Raw genomic sequence first — 21,429 nt, 5'->3', positions numbered from 1 at the left:
CCTAAACATAGAGAAATGGTGCACCAACTTATGAATTTTAAAATTATTGAAAGACAAACAATGAGGGACATGATTTATTTAGCTAGTGAACATTTATTTAATATTATAGGAACTAATAAGCAGAAATTTGTGACCTTAAGTGACATTTTATTAACCTTACATGAATAAGGATGAAGATGAAAGACGAGCGTGATGAAAGTTAACAAGAATATCCACAAAAAAAAAAAAAAAAAAAAAAATTAATCGAAAAATTAAACAGAAAAATGGACCAGGTGGAAATGTATAAAAATGTATAAACAATATCGTGAAAAGTAGTAACTTTAATCTTACTACAAGTGGTGTAAAATGTGAAAATTGTGTTATAATACATTTATTGCCTATATTGAATATGTGTTCAAAAGACGATTATATATTGCTTATTTAAATTTTTGCTTGTTATGATATAGATCATTTATATTGCTATTATGTTATTTTAATCATTTTTTTTCCAGATCTTAACAGATTAATTATATATATATATATATATATAATAATTACATACCAATGTATATGTCTAAATATGTATTATTTTCATTATAATAATATGACTTGAATACTTATGTGTTTAGCTTGCAGCTGATGACCAATATGGATAAAATATTTTTATGACCCTTTATGCACGTAGAAATACTTCATGAAGTATGTCAATGAGCTCATTGATTATGTGAGAGTTGGACTTGTCAATATTAGTGAACTTCAGAGAACTTCCCTGATATGGACAATCTAAACTTGACCATTCCCCAAACCAAGAACATGTATATATATTAATGTTTTATTTACAGGAATCAGTCATTTAATTGTTTTCACAAATGTTTTCTTTTTTTTTATATATTGTAATATTTTATTGACAGGAATCAGTGATTCAATTGTTTCACAATATATTGTAATATTTTATTGACAAGAATCAGTAATTGAATTGTTGCTATATGATATGTGTATAATATATTTTTTTTTGTTATGATGCATTTTGTATTTTAATTGAAGATTGCAGGAGCAATCTTGGCGACGAGGGGAAGGGTATAACCAGTATATTTTAGATGCAAGAATGTTAAAATGGTGACTTCAAATAACTCTTATAATTCAATATTAGTTAAAAATATTTAGCACTAGCTTAAGAAATAATTTACTTGATAAATAATTAATATAAATCTTCACAATTTTAGATAAGTGTAAAGCAAATTATTTTGTAATCCCCTGAGGGTTAAATGACAATAAAGAATTAAGGAGTAGAGAAGTGTTATATATACAAAAGGGATTTCTTACTTTTTAAGATAATTTAGGTTATGTCACAAAGACTTGATATTTGGGAAAATAGATAAACTAGCATTATTATGTAAAGTAAATATATTGAGTATTAGTGTTATGTAAATTGAATAATGAAAAACAATATATATTAGTTGACCATGTACCGGTAGTTACGACAGTTGTGTTTTAGACTTGGATTTAGACATTTGTTTAAGACAGATATACATTTTAGTTATTGGATTGATAATACACATGCTGTTATATTATGTCTCATGAACTTATGTGGTTGTGATATGTTATTGTGATTGCTGAGGATTGAATGCTGAGTTAATAAACATTTATATACAGAACTTTGAATCTATGCTGCACAAGCCATGTAGACACGCAGTTAAAGAAAGATACCAGCTAGTTCCCCCAACCTAGCAAGATGAATAACCAGGTCAGTAACGAGCATAGTACTGGCTTTGGTTATAGATGTTCCAGGCTTGATATACATGTTGGGTGAGACTAGGGTCAGTCCAAGGGCTAGGTGCGCTAGTAGTCGATTTTACCTTTTAGTCCTTTTACCTTTTAGTAACAAGTTGAAATTTTTTACTAAGGTTTAAATGGATTAAATAGAGAAATCCTGTGTCATCTAGTTATTAAACTGCCATATCCTAAATTGATTAATTTTAAGGATAAGTTTTAAGCTTAAGATCAAAAGTAAAATAACAAAAATACCGAACTCCAAGGGAAATTCAAAACGGAAAGTCCTTTATAAAATGGCAAAATCAATAGCTCAAAGACATCTAACGAATGGAAAACAACTGGCTTATTCCTGACTTGGTACAGGCATTTCCTTTGTAGAATATAGTGGATTAAACATGGTTTTTTAAGGAAGCTAAACCTCTCACTTGTATGACAGTCGCATAGAATAATGCATATAATTTGGATGTTACACAAAGGACAGAAACACTCTTTCAGTTAAATGTTTTTGATTTTTAAAACCTTAGAATATAAAACACAAAACTTTTCAATTCCCCAGAATTACAGGTAATCATTTTCAATTGCCTAGAGGGTCATTATGACATTTGACACTGTCTGAGAAGTAACCTTGATCAGTTGATTTTATCATTGTTTACAGAGTGGAGTCTATCAGTATTAAGGAAACCCTCGAAAGTGTGAATATGTTCTAAATTGGTCAGACAATACTTGGTCATGTTTTATGAAGATTTAAAGCCCAAGGCTTAAATCTTCATAAAACATGACCATGTATTGTCTGACCTATAATTAATAAAACATGATCAAGTATTGTCTGACCAGTTTAGAACATATTCACACTTTCAAGTGACCTTACAAAATTATCGTTTTCCATTGTAATATTCAAACCTAAATAAGAGTTCATTTTTTATAATGAAGTGAATGTATAACATAGGTAATGACCATGCTACACAGAAGAACAAGTGATCAGTATGCTGGAGTTTCTTATCGACAACATATTTGTTGAATTTGGAGGTAGACTTTTTCAACAAATTGTCGGCATTCCTATGGGAACGAACTGTGCGCCTCTCCTTGCCGACCTCTTCTTATTTTCATATGAATCGGAGTTCCTTCAGACACTTGTCAAAAACAAGAAGATCAAAGAAGCCAGATTATTTAATTTCACTTTTAGATATATTGATGATGTTCTTTCCATTAACAATCCGAACTTTTCTGATTGGGTTCTATTAATATATCCCCCAGAACTAGAAATTAAAGAAACAACAGACACGGCTTCATCCGCCTCATTTTTAGACTTATATCTTGAGTCATCACAGTACCAAAATCTATGACAAACGAGACGATTTTAATTTTAAAATTATAAATTTCACCCACCTTAGTAGCAATATACCAACTTCACCTGCATATGGGATATACATTTCCCGACTTATTCGATATTCAAGAGCTTGCAGCTCCTACTCAGACTTTGTAAAACGTCACCAGTGTCTGAGCAGAAAGTTGATGAACGAGAGGTATGTCAAAGAACGTCTCGTCCTTTTTCTAAAAAAGTTCATCGGAAGGTACCAAGACCTTGTTGATTAATATTCCGTATCAACTTCACAAATAATATATGATGGTCTTGAAGTATAGATTCTGCATACTGACGTTGTTTATCATCTTAACAACGTGTTATATTGTTCTTTCATTTGTCTTTGTTCTATTTTTAATATTACTTTTACTGTTCGGTTTGTTTTCTGTGATATCCATTTGACGTGGCTAGGTACTTATACATCCCGTCAATGTGTTTGTATTATCTTTCATTTTTGCTGGTGTGTTTTGTATATGCGACTTTTTGTGTTTCTGTGGTTCTTATAACGTGACTCTGTACTTTAAAAGATCCCGTCATTATGTTATTCTTCTATTATAAATTTGAAAATACTTTGAACGACAAACGACAAATTTATTTTACTCGCGTAGTGGTATTTACCATATGTGGATTCTTAAAAATTCTAAAGAACTTCTGGACAATTTTAAATCTCGTTCTGTTTCTGAAATTAATTCTAACATAAATTTTGATTTTTTAACCCTGTATACCAACATTCCCCATGTGAAATTATAAAATTGTTTTGAATAAACATTGAATGACAAAATTTCTTCTTATGTGACGTTTACATTTTCTGACGTCAGACACGCGAAGCAATGAATGTGGTTTTTAATTTGATAGATGCTTTTGTACTTTTTTGTAAATAATTGTTTGTTTTGATATTGTAACACAGTGATGACTGCTGTACCCATATTTTGACTATTTTATTCATAATGTCTGTTTTGTTCACGCATCGTTGTAAATGTAACGGAATTTGATAAGACTGTCGTACAAGTGAGAGGTTTAGCGCTATAAAACCAGGTTCAATCCACCATTTTCTACATTTGAAAATGCCTGTACCAAGTCAGGAATATGACAGTTGTTGTCCATTCGTTTGATGTGTTTTGTCATTTGATTTTGCCTTATGATTAGGGACTTTCTGATTGAATTTTCCTCGGAGTTCAGTATTTTTGTGATTTAACTTTTTTTTTTCAATGGATGGAATGAAATATCACTGACATAGTTTGTGAGGCCAAAAAGGCTAAATTGTTCAAACATTTGAGTTTTTCTTCTGCATCAGGTAAAAAATATAATACTTATATACCTTAAATTTCTTGGTTTTAATTAGCACACAATGTTATATCAATCCGCTTTCTGAAATTTGAATATTTTTTGATAATTATAAAACTTACTCTATAATATTTGAACTACGACCATTCAACATCAGATGCTTACTTTTTATTGATGAATGTACATGTATTGTGGGGTTTTTTTTCTCAAAAGAATCCTTTGCTTTATATATCAGCAGTCTGATATTGTTTTTCTTGGAAAAAAATAATCGACTCGAATGTCTGGTATAAAAATTGTATAAAAGATAATTTTACCTACATCTTTGCCCCCATTTTATTTTATTTTTTGTTTGTTAAATATATTTATCATTTATATAAAGATTTGCAAAGTTCAAAATGTTTTTTATCATTCTTTTCTCTTTCATCTTTAATCAGAAGGCTATTTTCCCAAGGAAAATCCCTCAGGGGATTGTACACTTCGTTAGTGAAGTTATTAAGAGTTCACTTTCATAATTAATCTACAATGAAAAGTCATTCATGTACAGCATTTTATATTGCATGGAAAGCCATGTACTATGAAAATTAGAAGGGAAAAAACTGACTTTTTATTGGACGAGAAGGGGTGAGTATGTTGTAAAGGTAGCATCAAGGTAGACTCAACTCTAACAATACCAACTGGTCAATTTAAATGTCCCAATTGTATTGTCAATTTTACAATCTGGTTGAACAATAGGTAAAGGTAAACAGCAACACCTATAGTCACAGTAATTTGATGATTTACCAAACTGTCAAAGTAATAAGACAAATTGGTTGTATTTTATTACATAATGAGCTGTTTAGTATTGGTTTAGGTGATATTTGGTAAAATCAAGATTATTTTACCGTACTGGTAAGCTATCAAGCGGTGCATTACATTTGCGCGCATTATTTCACAGGTAAACTCAGGTAAATACTGGTAGATTAAAATACTTATTTATGTATTTTTAACTATTATTTTCGAGCAGGATAGGTTCATTTTATTATGAACAAGCAATTAGTTCTAGAAATATAAACAGATAAAAATGTAAAAACATAGCATATATCTAAAGATTGAAAGTACAGATTTTACATGTCGTAATGATCTGAATATTTGAAGCCCACTGCTTTAAGAAAACACAATACACAAAAATGCTATTAGTACATGGATGTGCAGCATAAAATTGCTCTTTGTACTGAGCATCAAATGATTTCAGGCCATTTGTAGTTTGCATGGATTCTGCTGATGGTAGTGATGCCCAAAGACTTGGAGGAAATTGGGAATTTGATGAAACACCTTTGCAATTATTTACGGTGCATCGCCAAGAACTATCCCCTGACTTAATTGATCTGTCATTACAGAGGGTAAATCTATTGTACACTAATGATTTTTTCCTCGTAACTTTACAAACTGAATTCAGTAAATAATACTAAAGCGATCACTATTTAGTAAAATGAGGAAACAAGAGTACTATTTACTTTGAAGTATTCACAATTAAGTTACATGTCAGTTTATTTTTTTTTTAAATTCAATATGAAAAATTTATAAATTAAATAAACAAATATGTTCAAAATTCATAAAAATTATAGTCATACTTATTATTAATTATCTTTATTTTTACCTGTGTTACATGTAAACATAATGCGCGCCAATGTTATCAAAAAATGCGCACAAATGTAACAAATTTTAATCCCCTAATGCACCCCTGTCAAGTGTCTTTTATTTGATAATTAAACAGCACCTGTTTGATTGCCTGAAGCAAGATTTTGACAGCCAACTGTATAGATGTATGGTTCACAATTTTTGGTTACAATTTTACTTATGTAAACCAATACCAGTTATTTATAAGACATGCATTACCAAATTATGACTTAGTAGTCATAATTTAAATATAGGAGTCATACCACCATTGTTTTTCCACTATAAGTCTTTGTTTAATTGGCATTTCAAAAAAAATGCGAAGAATTTATCTTCATTTCAAATAAAGAACTACTTGACACGAGTAAAGCTTTATTCTGTCCAGTACTACAGTAAAAATTTCACATAACATTTCCTTGCATATAAAATAATATCCATCACCAGAAATAAACCAATCAAATTTTCACCCCTTTTCTTTCCTGTTTACAAGCTTTAGTAACCATGTCATCTCATGTTTTCAAAATATTCTATATAAACACCAAATAAAAAAAGAATATTGCTATGAAACACACCACAAGATATATGTTTTATATGACTCAGAAATTTGTTACTGCAATGAAATGTAGCATTAATTTTCTACAACTGTCAAATTCAAAGGAATATTTTTTATTTTACCTTTTTTTTTTGTGTATGAAACTGGATGTGACGTACTATGATTTTGTGGTATTACACCTAAAGAATGTGGAGGTTACTTTGCAATTTCTAGAAGAAATAAACTCTGTAGTTTTTGTAAGAATGACATTGAGGATGAGATACAATTCATTTTAAAATGTCCCACCTATCAAGGTCTTAGATCTTATTTTATTCAACCTTATCATTGGAGAAAACCTTCTATGCATAAATATATACAATTAATGAGTTCAAATAATTTGAAAGAGCTATGTAATTTGGGTAAATTCATTTTTGTGCACAAAAATTAAGATTTGACATGTTGTAACAGGCTTCACAATACCTTCTACTATTGTAAGTATACCAGATGTATTTTATGTTGCTTACCTATATTTGTTATGACTTTGGTAAATAAAGATTATTATTGTCCACAATAGTAATATCAACTATGAAACACAGGGGCGTAGCTGCCGTTAGGCACTTTAAGCACGTGCCTACACATAGTTCTATCACAAATATTTAAAAAAAATAAAAAAATAATGACAACGTTATCTGTAGATGCACGTGAAGTCGTCAAAACTTTTTTAATTATCAAATGTCATTTGTACACTAGTCTATCATCCTTAGTGATTGGAGCATTGGTTATTATTTTATGTACATTATATTCCACCTTATATAGGAACTAAAAACTAGAACTTTGGTTCAGATAATTTCACTTCTATCAACAAATACTTGAATGAACCTCAACATCCTCAAAACCCTGACATTTTTTTCTTAGATACATGATTTCTTTTATTAGTTGTTGTTGGCGATAAACTAGCTTTCCACGTGGTCTTAATCCGACCTACAATAAAACCCTTGTCAAAGTGGGGCGTCCGTTTGGCTGTGTGGGATGTATAAATACCCATTCACGTCTTGTCAGAATGTGGATGTTAAATCTGATGCCTAGTGTAGAGAGAATCCCTCATGAAAAAAAAATTCTGAATATTGTCTGAATTTGTCTGAAAATGTCTAAATTTTTGCTGAAATTGTCTTACATGATAAATGATGTCTAAATTTTTCTGAATCCCGATATTTCTATTCTGAAATGATGCTGACAATTCTGAATTTTTGCTGAATATTTCTGAATCAATAAGAATTTTATTCAGACAAATTCACAACTTCAACTAGTGGTTCCCCATAAACTTACCTAATCACAAACTAATACATGAAGACTTAGCAAACGTTTCAAAGTCAATAGACCATGACAGAGGGTGCAGGGTCAAATAATTTCCATGGAAATGAGATGCACCAATGCTTGTTTAACTGCATACCAAATATCATTGATCTACCATTAGTGGTTCCACGTAACCTGAACTTATCAAACTAATACATGTAAACTAAGCAAAAGTTTCACAGTCACAAATTAACTTGTAATACGTTGTTCAAAGCCACTGCCGCCGCCGATGCCGGAAACAGCATATTTATACCTATGTCTCGATTTTTGGTTTCTTCAAGGAGAGACAAAACTGTAAGAATTATCATTTCTGTATTCCCGTGTATTACGAAATTTTCAATCTGCAAAAAAAGCGCGACACGTGAAAGTCGAATAATTAAGCGTGAAAACGGGAAAACGATGTCCGGCGGGACACGGGAAATTACTTGCGCTATTATGGCAACGAGAAGCGGGATACGGGATTCTCACTAAACAATAAGCGGGATCCGGGATATTCGTTGTGTCCGTAAATAAAAATTAAATACTGATGTCTGGAATGTTTTTTATATAAAAAAAAAAAATGTAAATGGTTTCTATGAAACCATGTGTCTCACACTTTTGCTACTGTCAGAATAAAAGTGCATTGTTGTTTGTCAAAAACATACGTCCACTTCGGGAATTACCATTTGATTTTTAGGGGTTGGGTGGGGGGCTAAGATGAAAAATGTTGTCCTGCATTTTATTTAGTTGTAATCTCTATCCTGCCTTCTTATTTTCGCTCCTGCCATTTTTTATCCTGACTTTTTATATAAATTTTCGTCCTGCCTTTTTTTTTTTGCCAAGTTGCTCATCGTGTCTTTTTTTTACTTAAAACTCTTTTTTTTTTCAAATTCCATCCTAACCCGAATCCCCCCCCCTTTTTTCCCCCTAAACATTTAATGGTACCTCCTTTATTAGTAAAATTACGGGAATTTTTTTTTTCTACTGCTATTTCTAGATCTTGAGAAAAAAGTGTAAGCCAAGTTTCACTGATAACATTCCAATATCGTATTTCTCTTTTTAAAGAAAATGAAAATTTCGGCACTGTTTTCATCAGCAATGTTTTGTTTTCAATAAATTCAACAAATATAAAAGTTTGGGTGAATAACAAATATTTTTCATCAGATTCAGATCGCCCTTATTCATTGTTTTTTTTTTTTCACCGACAAGTTTGAAAATTCTTAAAAAGATTAAATCTACTGAGTAAAGTCAATTCCGTTTTTAAAAGGTTAAATATTTATTGCAGAAATTATGCAATCAACTAACTTGACATCGCTTACAAAAATTTCGTTTTTTAAACGATTTGTTTATTGCATAAATTATACAATCAACTACTTGAGCATTGGAACTTAACATCGCTTACAAAATAAAAATGTTAAACATAACTGAGATCGAAATACAAAGCGTGTCGACTGCACGAGGTAAGATTGGTGGGAAATTAAGATACCGGGTTAAAGTTTACTTGATTGACAGGAATCAATTATCGTGGAGGCTCCAGTAGGGAAAATATGATGACGTTGTTAAAAGTTGTCATTATTATAAAGTGGATTATATGCGATCAGTTCGCACAGGGACAGTCTATACTAACGATTTGGTACCCAACCAGATTTGATGTTCGGACTCCAGGCCGTTTTTCTCACAGGGACTCGGTTAGCAGGTTAATTGTCTTTATGATAAATGCCTAAAAAAAAACCGTTTTTCCTGTCCATTTGTATAACTTCCTACGTAAAATACGTCTGTGGTAAATACCTGGGACAATTACCATAACAGTTAGTATAAAGTCCCAGTAAATACATTATAAACGTATTTAACGTCGGTTAATTAACTATCCATATTAGATTCAGAAATAAGGTAAGAATTTCCTTGTACGATTTATTTACTCCCTACGATTTAATACACCTTATCGCTATTTGTCCGCCATTACTGGACATCACAAAAGATCCCGTAAAATTTTGACGTCATAATAGAAAATATCTGACGCCACAATGAAAAAGTGATTGTTGTATGACGTCAAAAGTTCAAGCGGGACAGATTCTCGGGTCAAGCGGGAATAGCGATAAGGTGTATAGAACCTATCGGTGAGCGTAACCGACTATAATCTGGAAAATGATCCGGAGTCGGTTTTCATGTTAAAACACTGCTGAGATCTAGAACTTGTGACGCAGACGACAAAAGAACGCTGCAGAACAGATAAACAAGAACCTTTGTATATATAACAGCTTCATAATCATAGGAAAAGATGACGTCTGCCATTCAGAAGATGGTTTTTAGCTTGTCCAGAAAATTGCCTACAACTTGTGAACTGTCAGTGTCAATCCAACCGCACATACAACTAATGAACTATCCACCACAGGCTAAGAACAATGTCCCCAAACGGGTATGAGTTCATTGACAATTTTATTTGGAAACGGCCATTTAATATTGTGGGTAGGAGCAGGGGGTTTGGAAAATGAATAATCTTGCCTTGCCCTTAAAGATATCAGAATGAAAAATTATTTTACCCACCAAAATAAAGGATATTTAAGACTTTATGTGTGAAAATATTTTTTTTGACAACAAAAAAATAAAACAATCAGGAATCACAAAATAAATATTCCAAAATTCATCCTGCCTCCCCCTGTAATACAATATTGAATGGTCGTACCCTTAAACAGTCAGATTATACCATATTTATTCACTGCAAAATTCAAAACAACATGTAATATTATATGTCCAAATCATTATGAGGTCTTGTAGTTTTAGGCTATGTTTATAGTCTTGCTGGGAAGAAGCAAGGTGTCACAGAAAAGCAATGAAATTACTTACCATACAATATACAATAATGTCAATATAAAAATAAGATCTGGTTTGATTGCCAATGAGACAATTCTCCACTGCTACTGGAGACCAAATCATGGAAAATGACATCAAAGTAAGGAACAATAGGTAAATGTCTGACAATTACTGATTTTTGATAAAGATTTCACAAAAAGTATTACTGTTAATTCAAAAATTAATCTATATATCAGCAATCAAAGCCGGGCTTCAAAGTAATTGTGAAACTGCCTATTCTAGAGGTGGCGTGAATCAGATGTGGATACTAAAACATTCCAAAGATCTTTTAGAGTACAAACAATCTAAGACTCTCTCATCTTGCAATAGTATTAAAACATTTGACTTTTCTACACTTTACACAAGTATTTCCCATTCCAAACTAAAAGACAAATTGAAAGAGTTGGTATTACTTTAAAAAGAATGGCGAACGTAGATACAAGTATCTTGTCTTGGGGAGTGATAAATCCTACTTTGTAAAGAATCACTCTGATTCAAACAAAAAATTCTCTGAAACTGACATTATCAAGATGCTTGATTTCTTGATTGACAACATATTTGTTACGTTTGGAGGACGTGTTTTTCAACAGACTGTCGGAATTCCAATGGGAACCAATTGTGCCCCTCTTCTTGCCGACTTGTTTCTTTATTATTATGAGGCTGACTTCATGCAGGAACTTCTTAGGAAGAAAGATAAAAAGTTAGCAATATCCTTTAACTCTACGTTCCGCTATATAGATGATATTCTCTCACAAAATAATACAAAATTTGGTGACTATGTTGAACGAATCTATCCCATCGAACTAGAGATAAAGGATACTACAGATACAATTAAGTCTGCCTCATATCTTGACTTACATCTAGAAATTGACAATGAGGGTCGGTTGAAAACAAAACTTTACGACAATAGAGATGATTTCAGCTTCCCAATTGTGAACTTTCCATTTCTATGTAGCAACATTCCAGCAGCGCCTGCATACGGAGTATATATCTCCCAATTGATACGATATTCCCGGGCTTGTGTTTCCTATCATGATTTCCTTGATAGAGGATTGCTGCTCACAAGGAAGCTATTAAACCAAGAGTTCCAAATGGTGAAGTTGAAGTCATCCCTTCGTAAATTTTACGGACGCCATCACGAGTTGGTTGACCGTTATGTAATAACCGTTTCACAGATGATATCGGATATGTTCCTTATGTTGTAACTACAATACCCTCCCTTATCACGAATGTGACTTACCGAATTAAACTATTTACCGGATTTGTAATAACATAAGCAACACGACGGGTGCCACATGTGGAGCAGGATCTGCTTACCCTTCCGGAGCACCAGAGATCACCCCCAGTTTTTGGTGGGGTTCGTGTTGCTTAGTCTTTGGTTTTCTATGTTGTGTCATCTGTACTACTATTTGTCTGTTTGTCTTTTTATTTTTGGCCATGGCGTTGTCAGTTTGTTTTCGATCTATGAGTTTGACTGTCCCTCTGGTATCTTTCGTCCCTCTTTCAGAAATTAATGCGATAATTTTATTATTGCGAAAAATCCGACAGGGTTGTAATCGCAATAATTCAAATTCACATTAATGATTTTGAAATTTTGTATATGAAGTAAACAGGATTTGTCTCAATATCGCAAAATTTTAAATCGCACTTTAGTCGGAAATGACAATATCTCAATAATAAATGCACGCAATAATTTCTGAATTTACAGTATTTTAATTACAATACACCTTATCACTATTTGTCGGCCATTACTGGACATCACACAGGCTCCCGTAAAATTGTGACGTCATAATACAAAATATGTGATGCCACAATGGAAAAGTGATTGTTGTATGACGTCAATAGTTAAAGCGGGACAGATTCTCGGGACAGCCAGGAATAGCGATAAAGTGTATATGAAAAAGAGACCAAATGACACGGAAATTAACAACTGTAGGTCACTGTACGGCCTTCAACAATGAGCAAAGCCCATACCACAGTCAGCTATAAAAGACCCCAAAATGACAAATGTAAAACAATTCAAATGAGAAAACAAACGGCCTAATTTATGTACAAAAAGAGAAAGAAAAACAAATATGTTACGCATCAACAAACGAAACCGCTGAATTACAGGCTCCTGACTTGGGAAAGGCACATACATACATAATGTGGCAGGGTTAAACATGTTAGCGGGATCCCCCCTCCTAACCTGGGACAGTGGTGTAACAGTACAACATAAGAACGAACTATAAAAATCAGTTGAAAAAGGCGCTTAACTCATCAGATGGATACAAATAAAATACATCTAACAAAAACACAGAGTGGACGTGGCCGGGTACTTGTATATCCCAAAAACAAAAAGACACTAAGTACTGATCTGAGAGTACTTGAAGTTACTGACAGCTAGTTCAAAGCCACTAACAACTAATAACAAAAATCATGCATCTAAGACTAAATACAAGTATGTCATTATGCACTTCCTATTTTTCTTATTTTTGTGACTTGTGTGTGGACCATACAACTTATAGCTATTTGTCCACCATGACTGGACATCACAAAGGTTCCTGTAAAATGTTTATGTCACTATTTAACTATGAGGCAAACCTATACCATGTATGGACGGCTACATGTATAATCGGTCCTGACAAGAAAAATATGAAACAATTCAATTGAAAATTAAAAGTCCAATTTATTACAAAACAATTAACGAAAACAAGAGATAATTGACAGTACATGAAACAACAACAACCACTGAACTACAGGCTCCTGACCTTGGACAGGCACATATAGAATGTGGAGGAGTTAAACTAAATTTGATTGCACCAACCGGGACAATGGTGTAATGGCACAACATTCGAACAATTTAATTGACTGATAACAAAATCAATATTTATACCAATAAAAAACAATATTCACTTCTTTTAAAAGAACTGGGCCATTTGAAGTTAGATGAAAGATGATCTGCATCATTGCGTTTATGATAATGTGGGAAAATACCAATTGTTTTGAGGTAAGAATGACACAAAATAAATCACAGCAACTTTACAATTTATAAGAATATACAAATATTTATTTTTTCACCTTGGCATAGTCGATCAGTATATTAGTGCCAAAATCATATAGCGTAAACTCTAAGAAAATAGTACTGGTAAAACAATGAAAACATTGTGAAAATTAATTCTCCTAACTATATATTTACACTAAAAATGATTATGCTACTTGTAATGATCACAGTTTGGTCTTATGATTGACCTATTTACTTTTCTAACTTGAATTCATAAGGGATAATGCAAAAAACAATTATTTTGTCTAAACAGTAACGTAGATGTCAAAGAAACAGGAACCCAAAAACTCAAATATTCAAAAACATTTTGAATGCAACATAGATTTTACAACAATAAACAGAGGTGCTACCGTGTATACATGCTCTTCTGTATTAACCGTACATCAATAAGATGCACACCTTTACCCCATATAACTTTCAATGTTAAATTTTTCAATTTCAAACATTTACAGGGGGGCTGTAACCCTAACACATTTATGCCATTTAGGAACAAGCACTGATAAAGTAATACTGATTCCCTAGTAGTAACCAGATAAACCTGAATAAAAAATTTTGTAAAATTAAATGAAATTGCCTACCTACCTACCCTATTTTTATACGATCATTTATGGGATGTATTATGATATACCGTTGTCCGTCTGTCCGTCCGTCGACAGCATGTCGGACAATGACTCAAAAACGCTTGAACCAATTGGCATGAAACTTTGGTGAATTGTTAATATCTATTGACATTAGCTCCCTTTCGGTTTTTTATAAATTTTAGATTTTCAGTTTGTGTTTTGGGATTTTTTTTCCATTAAAAAAGGGGGATTTTCCAGTTTTCGGACAATAACTCAAAAAAAATTTCATCAATTTGCAAAAAACTTCGGTGAATTGTTAATATCTATTGACATTAGCTCCCTTTCGATTTTTATAATTTAGAATTACGTTTCCAAGTTATGGGGTTTTATTCATTAAAATAAGGGGGATTTTCCAAATACTTCACTTAGATGTCAACTTAACCTTCGATTATATATATTTGTTGCATATGTTACTTGTGTGTTATTCTATTCAAAATCAAATTATTGGCTGTTCGGTTCCATTTGATGCGACTGTCATACAAGTGAGAGGTTTAGCGCTATAAAACCAGGTTCAATCCACCATTTTCTACATTTGAAAATGCCTGTACCAAGTCAGGAATATGACAGTTGTTGTCCATTCGTTTGGTGTGTTTTATCATTTGATTTTGCCTTTTGATTAGGGACTTTCCGTTTTGAATTTTCCTCGGAGTTCAGTATTTTTGTGATTTTACTTTTTCAAAGCGAAGGGGGTTGTAAGACACTTTTTGTTTTAAATCAACACTGATAAAACTTTAATTGATTATTTCCAATATATTTCTAAAAAAAAACACAACCCATCAAATTTTAATAAAGTGTTTTCTGATGGCTCTTTTTGAATTTCACTTTGACAACTGATGAATATTTCATAAGAATTCATAAATTTAGGTGTCAGTATTGATACTAATATTTTAATTTTTAGAATTGGTTCCTCAGACGTCAGTGAACGAGACTAATGACTTTATGTTCATGATTTTCAACAATACTATTAAAAAGAAAAATGGTGCAAAATCAACAGTATCTGGTATGTACATGCTTTAGTTTTAATAGTATAAAAATAAGCTGGAAGTGTTGTATGTTTTCCAATGAGACAACTATCTACTATATAAATGCCTTACAAATGTAGATGAGAGCAATAATAGCTATAGGTCAACATAAAGCCTTTAAATTTAACAACAAGCAAAGCCAATACCTTAAATTTAGCTATAACGCCGACACATCCATTACACATGACAATATAAAACACTAGAATTCCAAATATATTTGAAATAATGAATTTCTACATTATTTGCATATAATTTAATTTTGAATGTAACACGTCTTCTGATTGGCTGAAAGTGATTTGTCTATCAGCTCATAGACATACTTTTGTCATGTGACCGCGACGTCATCAACGTTTTTATCATTATTTACTCCTTTTTAGAATTAAATTATAAGGAATGACTTTAATATTTTTTCAGTCTATTTGAAATAACATAAAAAAAGTGGTGCACACTTTTAAATAACCCGCTATGCGGATTATTAAGTGTGCACCACATTTTTAGCTCACCGGGCCCCGAAGGGTCCCATGTGAGCTTATGCCATCACTTGGCGTCCGTCGTCGTCCGTTGTCTGTCGTCGTAAACTATTTCAAAAATCTTCTCCTCTGAAACTACTGGGCCAAATACCTTCAAACTTTAACTAAATGTTCCTTAGGGTATCTAGTTTATAAATTGTATCCGAAGATTTGATACATCGACAAACATGGCCGCCATGGCTAAAAATAGAACATAGGGGTCAAATGCAGTTTTTGGCTTATATCTCAAAAACTAAAGCTTTTAGAGCAAAACTGACATGGGGTAAAATTGTTCAATTGGTCAAGATCTTTCAGCTCTGAAATTGTCAGACGAATCGAACAACCCATTTTTGGGTTGCTGCCACCGAATTGGTAGTTTTAACAAAATTGTGCAGTTTTTTGTTATTATTTTGAATATTATTATAGATAAATATAAACTGTAAGCAGCAATAATGTTCAGCAAAGTAAGATCTACAAAAAAGTTAAAATACCATAATTGTCAATTGACCCCTTAAGGAGTCATTGCCCTTTAAAGACAATTTTACACAATTTGTTCATCAAGTTTGCTAACATTTAAAAATCTTCTCCTCTGAAATACAGGTGAGCGATTCAGGCTCTTGAGAGCCTCTTGATAATGTTATTTTTTCATAGACAGAAAAAATATTACAGTCATTCCTTAAATACATTGAAAACTAATACATTGTACTATAAATCAAAAATCAGCATGATATCCATGTGATTATAGATTCCTAAAGGATTCCCAACAACTAATTTTGAGGTCAAGGTCACAGATTTTAAAAATAGACTGAATTTGTCCAAAAAATGGTTTCCAAGTGCTTAACAAAATACATGTACTGCATATGGGATTGAAGAATTGCTTAGATACATGTATATGCCCATTTATAATTAAAGTTAACTCAAATATGAATTTTCTTAGTACTAGGACTTGTATATTTGTTTACGGAATGTTCCACTCAAAGAATGTTGTGTTTTTTGTGGTCGTATATTGGTATAACGTTGGCGTCGTCGTCGTCGTCGTCGTCGTCGTTGTCGTCGTCCGGCGTCGTCGTCCGAAGACACATTGGTTTTCGCACTCTAACTTTAGTTTAAGTGAATGGACCTCTATGAAAGTTTACCACAAGGTTCAATACCACCAAAGAAGGTTGGGATTGATTTAAGGGGTTATGGTACCAACAGTTAAGGAATTAGGGGCCAAAAAGGGGCCAAAAATAAGCATTTTTGTAACTTCCAGACATAATTTGTGTTTTAGTGTATGGATCTCTCTGACATTGTACCACAAGGTACCATACCACTAAAGGAAAGGCTGGGATTGATTTTGGGGGTAATTGTCTCAAAATTTTAGGAATTAAGGGACAAAAAGGGACAAAAAAAAACAAGCATTTTTCTAGTTTCAGGACAATAACTTGTGTGTAAGTGTATGGATCTTGTTCAGGTGACAGGTAAACTATTTTGAACCGGACATTGATCGGTCTATTCAAAGTTATTTTCTTACATTTCAGCGGTTTGCATCTTATTAATTTAGTCAAAAAAATTTAAATTATCAGAAATACGTTTACAAATATGATTTGATGAAAAAATTAAAAAGGTGAAAATGAAAAATCGACATAACGTTGAATCAGAGACATGTCTCTGTTTGAATTAGTACACGTGTGCGCATGTGCGCAGGTGTAAAATTTTATTATGCATCCTAATTTCTTAAAAAAAAATGCTTAAATTGTCATTGATACCTTTATCTCACGTTTATTTCGAATATTTTCTTGAAGAAATAACGTAGAAATAGCTACTTGCTCCACTCATGCATGCTTTGCAAACGTACACGGAATTTACGTATCCGTCTCTGGTCCATCTTTTACCATTGTCAAAATAACATCCGGTTAGATTTAAAAACGAAAGTAAAGTTTTTGACAACGTTATTGTGCACAAATAAAGAGTCTAAGGCAGATATAAGTACGCTGATGTTGCACACTTTGAATGATGCACTGCCAATTTAACAGTTTACGTCAGAACTTCGAATTTGAATCAAAGAAAGTTTAATATCGTTTTTTTTTAATGTCAATCATTGGGATGGCCAACTCGGTAACTGATTACCATAATTGCCTTTTGTTTACTTAGTCTTAAGAGATTAAAATCGGGATAATATATAAAATGTCCGGCTGGCTAAAAATAATTTTGGAAGCCCTGGGTAATTGCCCAAAACGTTTAGGAATAAGGGGCCAAAAGGGGGCCAAAAATAAGCATTTTTCTAGTTTCCAGACAATAACTTGTGTTAAAGTGTATGGATCTCTCTATAATTGTACTGCAAGGTACCATACCACAAAGGGAATGCTTGGATTGATTTTTGTGGTAATTGCCTCAAAAGTTTAGGAATTAGGGGCAAAAAAACAAGCATTTTTCTAGTTTCAGGACAATAACTTGTGTGTAAGTGTATGGATCTTTATGAAATTGTACAACAAGGTTCCATATCACAAAGGGAAAGCTGGGTTTGAGTTTCGGGGTTTGAAAGTTGGATATTCTGTCATGAAACTTTTGCTTGATAGGGCAAATTATGACAACAAAAATCTGAAAATAAGTTACTGTATTTTCAACATTATCATTTATGCAGATAAATATATATTTGATTAATTTATATTTTATCAGACTCAATTGCAAAGATACTAGGTAAATTCTAAAAGTTATGCATGCAGAGGATTAACAGAAAAGAAAATGTGCTATAAATATATTAACAAATTTTGTAGTATATTGTCCATTCACCACAATTGTCATTTTACACATTTCAGCATGTGTTTTTTTTGGTTCAGCTTGAAATATTAGTACAGTATACTTGTAAGAAGAATCATAAAAATCAATGCTAGTTTTTATGTTAATGTCATGTTTAGTTCAAATCATGCATGTTAATTTAATGTTTTGTATAAACAACATGCATCATTATATGTATTTGATTTAATTTGCTTGAATCTCCTTAAATTTTCTGGTTGGTTTTTACTGGGGAGAAAATATATCAGTCACAGTTTATGTTTTTGATGGAAATATACATCAGATTTAAACAATATATAAGACTGAAGAATATAATTTAAAAAATCAATCACTACAATGCAACTTATGCCATTAAAGGGAAGTAACTCCTATTACAATCATATAGAATGAGTTGAAAAACAGAATCCAACAGATTCCCTTTACAATTTTCATCAATATTTATGGGGAAAGTTTATAAAAGATCCATTACACAATCAATTTAATGCATTTTTATTGCCGAAAGATGTTCAATAGAAATTAATCAACTTTTAGCAGAATCTTTAAAAATACTTTTCAGAGTTTCTGATGATAATTCATGTTCAAATTAATAGATAAAAATTTAAACACCTCAAGATTTCAAAGTAGAAAGTTTCAGAGGAGTCTTATTATTTAATGTATAAAACCTTAAGTAAAAGTACAAACTTTATAAATGGTAGAATAATTATTTTAACCATATCAGTATTTTTTACATGATATAATTAATGTATGTATCATCACAAAAAATAAGAAGGGTTTATATAAAAAATTACAAAATCTATCTTTCTTAAAATTATTTAAGTCTTTAACCAAATGTAATCATATATGCACATGTGTATATTTAGTTTATTCACTATTCTAAAACCAGAAATATTTGCTGTATAAAATGTAATTAAAATATATATACAGTAACTTGTTATGTAATAGTATTGTCAGTTTATACATGTATCTTGAATATCTTATATAGATACTTACACTATAGCTAATGTCCATTTGGTCATTTCCACCCGTCCACAGTTTGAGTGGACACAGTGTGGGTAAAACTTCTAGAAAGTTACCACTCCCTATTCTTAAGATTGGATGTGACAATTCCTTTTTGTTCATCATAAGAATTTACTTACTGTTTATTTGGAAAATGACTTAAGCTTTTAAAATTGATATTTTTAAACAAATCTATGATGAGTTTTGAGTTTGCCCAATTGGACTGATCATAAAAGGCACTGCTGCAGGTGGAAAAAGCAAAATCTATGTGAACCGTAGTATATATAGTGAACAAATAATTTTTGTTTTCGAAAGCCTGTCATGATAGACTATTCTTCTCTGAAATGTTGTATCTTAGTTATTACCTTATTTGTAATTGTATCTGTTAACATCAGTAGTTTCATAATTTATAAAAATCACAAAATTGAAGCATACATGTAATACAGTAATGACCATGTTAGAAGTAAAGTTTCTTTATACTGGAATTGGCATTGCATTTACTATATCGTAACAACCTTGTATGTTGTATGTTGTACATTCGTTTGTCCTTCAATATTTTTGTCAAGACTTTATTCAGGATCTCTAGAACTTTATTCAGGATCTCTAGAATTTTATTCAGAATCTCTAGAACAGAATTACTTCTTAGTTGGTCAGCAGCTTGACAATGATGAGTTGTAATATTTAAGTGCTTTTTGTGTCTGTCTGACACCTACTTTCTGTTTTCTGATATTGGGTAATTACTAGTGAAAGTATGCCAAACTTTTTGTTATTTCTAAATATTTACTTGAGGATTTATTATTGATCTCCGTGGAGGCTTTGATGACGATAAATTGATCTCCTTGATGCTTTAAAGAGGATGAATTTATCTCCCTGGACACTTTTTTTTTATGAGAATAAATTAAAAGAGTTGTCTGATCAAAAGAAAAACCTGTACCGTATTAAATTACAGAATAAGTCACAGTTTATACAAATGTATATAACTATGTTGACCCTTACGGTGCACCTACTGACTACTCCTCATTTTGACGATTAGTTTATGTGGCACAAATAATGTGTGTATTTATTGTTCATTTTCATTTGTTTTTATTGAAACAATGTATCTTACACCTGTCCAGTACCTTTTGATTTGACTTGAAAATGTATGAGGGTCTGAATGGTGTTAACAGTATAGAAACAAGGAACTATTTGAATCTGGAATAATTTTGAATTCTAGAAAATTGGTAAGAAATGTCAGATGAAAACTAACCCAATTTAGGAGGGTTAGCCATACATGCATGGCTATAAGGGGGGTTAGTTAGTTCATACTGAAATATAAATGCATGTAAAATTAACCTTAGCTATTTAGTTGGGTTAGTTTTCATTATACATTTCTTATCAATTTTCTAGAATTCAAAATTATTCCAGATTCAAATAACACCTTTTTTAGAGAATAATGGGCAACTTAAATACAGAATACAGAAAAAAAGGGGAAATAATACGGAAAAGGAAAAATTGGGTTTTTGAATATGAAGAATCGAGAATAATTTACCCCTAAAAATAAAATAGAGAAAATTGACCTTGAAAATTAAAGAATACAGAAATGAAGACCCCCTCCTTTTTCTCACCCAGTCCCAAATCTATTGTCTACTGTCTGGATTTTATGATTTCCCTTTTAACATGGTTGTTTATGTATGGTCTTCTCAGCATTTAACATTAATTTAC

At 31.9% G+C, this 21,429-nt stretch overlaps 2 protein-coding genes across 5 annotated transcripts in view; one reads left to right on the top strand and one right to left on the bottom strand.

Annotated features, from left to right (window-relative positions):
• LOC127709288 (uncharacterized) overlaps window positions 1–21,429 on the bottom strand; it is a 145,342-nt gene that overhangs the window by 29,393 nt on the left and 94,520 nt on the right. The gene's annotated exons all lie outside the window — the stretch shown is intronic.
• The window catches only part of LOC127709295 (WD repeat domain phosphoinositide-interacting protein 2-like), a 92,097-nt gene that overhangs the window by 70,188 nt on the left and 480 nt on the right, over window positions 1–21,429 (top strand). Inside the window, exon 11 of one of the 3 annotated variants that reach the window (XM_052214757.1) lies at window positions 18,616–18,636. The exons of the other annotated variants lie outside the window; for them this stretch is intronic. Coding sequence (XP_052070717.1) covers window positions 18,616–18,636 — 21 coding nt within the window. The remainder of the gene's footprint in view (window positions 1–18,615; window positions 18,637–21,429) is intronic. 3 annotated transcript variants of the gene reach the window in all.

The sequence above is a fragment of the Mytilus californianus genome, unplaced genomic scaffold (genome assembly GCF_021869535.1).
Source record: "Mytilus californianus isolate M0D057914Y unplaced genomic scaffold, xbMytCali1.0.p SCAF_7, whole genome shotgun sequence".
NCBI lineage: Eukaryota > Metazoa > Mollusca > Bivalvia > Mytilida > Mytilidae > Mytilus > Mytilus californianus.
This window is presented reverse-complemented; position numbering and strand designations above follow the sequence as displayed.